Source organism: Podarcis muralis, chromosome 1 (genome assembly GCF_964188315.1).
Source record: "Podarcis muralis chromosome 1, rPodMur119.hap1.1, whole genome shotgun sequence".
Taxonomy (NCBI): domain Eukaryota; kingdom Metazoa; phylum Chordata; class Lepidosauria; order Squamata; family Lacertidae; genus Podarcis; species Podarcis muralis.
The window spans coordinates 45849494-45855864 of NC_135655.1; the positions used below are offsets into that span (position 1 = coordinate 45849494).

General features: G+C 44.2%; 1 protein-coding gene across 1 annotated transcript in view; it reads left to right on the plus strand.

Annotated features, from left to right (window-relative positions):
* DPF3 (double PHD fingers 3) overlaps positions 1–6098 on the plus strand; it is a 182721-nt gene extending 176623 nt beyond the window's left edge. Inside the window, exon 11 of the mRNA XM_028724639.2 lies at positions 985–6098. Coding sequence (XP_028580472.1) covers positions 985–1055 — 71 coding nt within the window. The 3' untranslated portion in view covers positions 1056–6098. The remainder of the gene's footprint in view (positions 1–984) is intronic.
* Positions 6099–6371: the final 273 nt, after the last annotated feature.

Below are 6371 nucleotides of genomic sequence, written 5' to 3' on the forward strand. Positions count from 1 at the left end.
TAGGCTGAATACAATACAATTTAGTGAAACCACCCAAACGGAAAGGTATTGTATATTTGGCAAACACAACTGCCACTCACTAAGCACACTGTATGCAATACATCACTGTATCCCCCTTGTTTATACAATGGTACCTCAGGTTAAGAACTTAATTCGTTCTGGAGGTCTGTTCTTAACCTGAGACACTTTAGCTAATGGGGCCTCCCGCTGCCGCCGTGCAATTTCTGTTCTCATCCTGAAGCAAAGTTCTTAACCCGAGGTACTATTTCTGGGTTAGCGGAGTCTGTAACCTGAAGCGTATGTAACCTGAAGCATCTTTAACCCCATTTTGTGCTGCATTCCACTGCAAAGTGGGAGAGAGCAGGCGCTGTAACCTTCCAGCAGCTTGACTTCACCCCCAAAGGCACACTCCTCCACTGTCTCCAAAGATGAATGGATGCCAGCCTTGTCTTTATCACAAAACTGTGACAAACATCACTGTAATTAGTTGTAGTTGTGTGGTGCTTTAAAGATTGCTTTTACAAAACTCTAATGCAGGTATGCGTACCTGCACTCATACACGGACACAGAGATGTGCGCAGCATATTTCAGATTAGAGTGTGTACCCACATAATTTTTTTTTTTAAGGATTGTACCACCTCAGAGTGGTGGAGGGATGGGTGCCAACCAAAACTGATGCTTCCAGTGGGGAAACATCTGAAGAACTCCTGCATCTTTTGTCATTTGGTCCTTAATATAAAATATATATATAGCCTGTTCATATAGCATGCACACACAGAGGAATATGCACATGTGATCACACATGTGGATCCGCATGTCCTCCAACCTGCAAATGTTTTACCTGTAGGAAATGTGTGACATACAAATCGGTCCTCTTGTGTAGTGCGGTTTAAATAGCTTTCCCACTTATTCTGCCTGACACTGATTGATGTACCCCAGGACCACTCACTGATCTGATGGTATTATTACTGTATTTATTTCAAGGGAGTTGGAGTTGTCATTTGTGCCGAGAACTTCTCCGAGAGAGAGCATCTGCCTTCTGCTTCCAGCCCTAGAAGAGTCTCCATGGACCAGGACTGGGCTTGTTCCTGGACTTTTGGCACCAGCACACAACTGTCACCCGCCACCTATGGATCTGTGTCACTACAAACACACCTGTACACACATGAAAGTGAATGGACATTCAAAGAAATTTCTGTGGTGTTTGCTGTCCAAGTGTAGATTTCACAAATCTTGTACCTCCTGGGTTCTACTAGAAGGAACACACATGGTTTGTTTGTTTTTTATGTTTCCCCATCCCCACTGCAGTGCATGATTGCAGATATGCCGTAATAGATTCACATGTGTTATGATAATAGCAAAGCAGGGAACTGTTGTAACTTGTTGGTATTTAGGCATTTAAACTGTGTGGCATTGTGCTTTTTGTTTGAACTGTTGTTCCCCCCACTCTAGCACCCCAAGAGAAATGCCACTGTCATCTCCACATCCATCCTTGATGTAGAGCTGTGGTGAAGATATTGAGAAGTATCATTCGCTGCAGGTGTCTTAGAGCAGGAGTTAGCAACCTTTTTCAGCCGTGGGCCGGTCCACCGTCCCTCAGACCTTGGGGGGGGGCAGACTATATTTTGGGAGGGGGGAATGAATGAATTCCTATGCCCCACAAATAACCCAGAGATGCATTTTAAATAAAAGGACATATTCTACTCATGTAAAAACACGCTGATTCCTGGACTGTCTGTGGGCCGGATTGAGAAGGCGATTGGGCCGCATCCGGCCCATGGGCCTTAGGTTGCCTACCCCTGTCTTAGAGAAACTTGCCCCTCACAAGCACACTTTTAGATGTAGAGGACCTTCAAAGGATACAACAGCTCAATTCTTTCCTAGTCATTAATAGTAAGGCCCAAGCTACATGTTGGGTGCTACCAGTCCAAGTCCTCCCAATTCTCTGGTAACATGTATGTGGAGATGGGGAACCTGTGACTCTCCAGATGTTGTCGGTCTACAACTTTTCAACACCATCCCTAACTATTGGCCATGCCCTCAGCCTCCTGCTTTAAATGGGGTTGAAGTAGATCTGAGCAGGTGGCAAAATTCAGCCCTGGGGTCCAAATATCGCTCTCCGGGTTGCTCAGAATTTTCCCCAAGCCCACATCCCATCACTGTCCCTACTCCATACGCTGCTCAAAGCTCTTTTGCCTGGCTGGAATTTGTCCTTCACTGTGATAATGCCTCTCACTTGCTGGGGTGGAGAAGGGTGTGTGTGCTTGTGTGTGTGAGGAAGCCTCTGGTTTTGCATTTGCATCTGTCGCTCTACCCATCTGTTTGCCTTTGATCTCCCCCACCTCTGGCATGCGTCCTTGGGAAAGTTACCCACAAGGAAATGCTGTCCTCAGGTTGGAAAAGTCCCACCACCCTCCTGTTCGAACACATTGACCTGCCAACATTTAAGTTGGGCCAAAGGAGACTGCTTCTTCAGGCCTGATCCAGAGACTTAAAATGGGAGCAGCACATGTGCTTAGGGTAGAGCTCCCAACATCCCATGGCTGTGTGCATGATCCATAGGAAGTTTTCTTATGCAAAGCCAGACCATTGATTCAGCTAACTCAAGTGTTGTCTACGGCAACTGGCAGTTCTCCAGGTTTCAGACAAGAGTCTTTCCCTGAATCCCCAGCCCTACGTGGAAAAGACAAGGATTGAACCCAAGTTCAGCCTTTTGAATGCGCTCCACCTCTGCACTGCAGCATCACTAGTCCAGGTTAAGCATGTTTAAGTATCACAGATTTAAGCCCATGCTTAACTCTCTTCCATCTAATTCAATGGCTATGTACAGTTCTTAGGAGCATGGTCCAGCCAAAATTTCCTCTAGTTGTCGGAAGGACATTTTAAAGTGTTCAAAGCAGGGGCTGGGGCTGTAGCTCAGTGGTAAAACATCTGCTCTTCATGCAGAAGGTCTATGGTTCAATCCCTGGCATCTCCAGGTAGGGTTGAGATAGACCCTTGCTGAGTCAGGGCTGGGATAGACCCTGCTGGACCAATAGTCTGATTCTGGATAAGGGAGCTTCCGATATTACTATGTATTTTCCAAAACACTAAGAGACTTGGAACTCAGAATGTCAGCCCTTTCATTGAACCTTCAGATTTTAGTAACTTCTTAAAGGACTCTCCAGTGTAGAGATGAGGGCGCGCAACTAGTATCCTCATGGTGGTGCCAAGATCCAGCAGCAACTCTACTTCTGGTGTAGCAGCTGCACTCGGATGCAGCTGTCAGCAGTGGCCATCAGTCCCAGGGAAGGTGCTGTGCAGCAGAACCCCTTGCTAAAGCAAAAAATCTAGAGTCTGGTGTTCCTGTAGATTTGAATGGAGGATTTGCTTAAGTCACAAAAATATAAAATGGCCATTACAACACATTTCCCTCCCTAAAAGAAAACCTGCAAACGTTCTAGAATCTTTGTTCAAAACAAAAGAGAAGTGAACCTAAGATGGTTGTAGTGTCCTACATCTCTTCTGTGGACCCTAATCCCTACCAATCAGTATTTAAGATGGCTACAGAATACATTGTGATTGTCAAGATATCCTGAGCCTCCAGTTGCAAGAAGCTGGAAGGAGACGACTGGGGATCCTTCATTCTATAAGCACCTGCTTTCTTGTAGCTTTATTTTGAAGGATCCAGTACTGGCACAGTGGGAGACAGGGCACTAAGCTGTTTATAACATTGACCTGTGGTTGTCTGAATGTCCTTATGATTGACACATTGTGTTTGACCCTTTTTCTTTCATTTGATTTTAGAGAAAGAATGACTGTATGTAGATGCATAAATTGTATACGTTCCATAACTAATTTGATGTAATATGCCAGGGGAAACTACTTAAAATTGCCATTTGCTTTGGTTCAAGGCCACCATTTAAGGTAAAGAAGCAAGTAGGCTTTATTTTTTAGAAAAGTGCAGGCCGCCATGTTTTAAAAGAAAACTCCAGCAAGAACAGAATCCTAATACTTCTCTTTGGGCCAGCTGCTAACAGTCACAAAGGAGCATGCTCATTTTTTAGTTTCACCAGGCTCTTCCTCAAACTTGAGCTTAAACGAAACAAAAGTGAGGGGGGAAATGTTGCTGGTAAAACGTTTTGCAATATGCAATATAAAATCGATTTTCTAGAATCTATCTTAAAGTGCCATAACCCACTACTCAGAAATAAGGGTGCAATCCAGCCACTTTTATGCCCCATAGATTTCAGCTGTGACTGCTTATTTCTGCCATGGAAAGCAATGAGACTTAGAGCCTAAATCTTGATTCGAAAGTAAAACCCACTAAAGGGACTTGCTCCCCAAGAATCATGCATCAGATTTCAGTCATAAAAAGTTTAATTTTGGCCGGCTGGCTCTGTAAGTGTTATCATTTGCTATCACCGTGTACATTTATGAACTACAGCTCTGTTTTAGCACTAAGTAAGTTGGCATAACTGCAGCTTCCATCCCATCAGCTTCCATTACCACATGTGGTGTTACGCACAGTGATTGTATGGCCCAGTATTGCCCAGAGGGAGTGAGACTGAGATGACATTTCAGTCACCATGGGGTTGAAATGTGTCATCTGAGTTGATACAACGCTATGCAGCTAAAATTAAGTAGTAACCTTTGGGAAATGGGACTGCAGCAGAATGGATGTGCCCAGAATATGAGGTGCCTGTCTTGTGCCAGAGCAATCCATCCTGGACACTGTTGCTGCTACACATTTCTTCAGGCTCAGTCCATCAACCTGCAGTACTCGGGAGTAAGTTGCTCTGAAATAATTGGATTTGCTTTCAATTATATTGTGTTTAAGATCAAGGGATGGGGTGAACAGTGTTATCTTGAAATGCCAACGCAACTATGTACATTTTAGTTAAGCCCTTTGCTGAGTAATGCTCTGAGTAGCACTGAGCATTCATAGCAAGGCAAGAAACTGATTTGGCAGTTTTTAGGGTCAGGGAAATGAAGAAAAAAGGCAAATGGAAGAAAGACCATCTGCTCACAGAACAAATCCATCTGTAGAATGGGAGGAGGCAATTTTGAGGTTTTCACCCTTCCCTGCAGCCCCTGTGCTCCCCTAAACATATTTTGGAGAGCAGATTAAGGGGGGGCCTAGAAGGTGGCAGGGAAATTGCCCCCACCCCTCATTCTACTGATGAATCCCACCATTGGATACCTCCCATAAGGAACTGCAAGAATGGAACCCAAGGAGGCATTTAAAACCACGTCTCTCTTGGCCCTAAAAGTTGTCTGAAATGACGAAAGCATTGGTTTTTTATGAACTCAAAGCAGTCCATGGAATGCAGAATGGCAAGCAGGGGAGTTGCAAATCTTGTGTTTGCCATGTGGCACTAATGTGGAGGGAGGATATTTACAGGAAAGGATCAGCTGAGAGGTGGAGGTCCTTAACCGTTCCCCCACCTTGTGAGGACCTCTCCATCATGCCCATTCATGATGATTTACACTCATAATGGTATCAGGGTGGCCTCGCTTTTCATAGCGTTTGCACCTGCAAAAGTTTTGCAGCAGACATCCCATTTAGTTTCCTATCCGTGCATGTCCCCAGGCTTCCAGCTGAAATCCTGCAGCTTTTTCTACAACAAATGTCCCACTTCTGTTGTGCTATGCCTCAAGGGGGCCCCTCTAGATGGCAAATAACTAATAAAGCAGAATGTTGTGTGAGTGATACAGTATACACCCATCACTAATGCACTGTTGTTGTGTCAACTGACATGTTGCAGAGCACACCTGCAACACGTCTCCCCAGCTAATTGGGAGGAGCCCTGGGAAGGATAGAATACTCTTCTCTGCCCACTATTTCTCCTTTACAAATTCCATCCCATTCCTTATTACTCTTAAAAAGCAAACTCCTGGGCAATTTGTTTGCTGAAGTAAGGGGTAGCTCTGCTGGGATCAATGGAAGTCAGATAGGAAGATGGCCGAGGCTGCATTTGGGAAAATATGCACTCTTCGAAGCTTCTCTGTAAAATGAACCACCTGAGCATTTAAATATACATTGTCAAAAGAAGTATCACTTGACGTTATTGCCACCACCTCCTCAACAAATTAAAACACAATGAATTATAAAAAAACGGAATTGTTTTTTCTTGTTTGCATTGTCTGTAACCTTTTGTATTTTTTAATTCATTATGATGAGATTAGAGCACATAGCAAGTTGCACATTTATATACCCGGACTCATACATATGATGCAACCAAGTTCTGCAAAGGACAAGAGAACTATTTAGAGCCATCAAAAACTATGTCTGCTGTTAGATCACAGGAAAATGCATTATTATTCCTCATATTCTCTTGCACTGAGAGTTGTTTGGGCCCCAAATGGAAGCACTGGAAGCAAAACACATG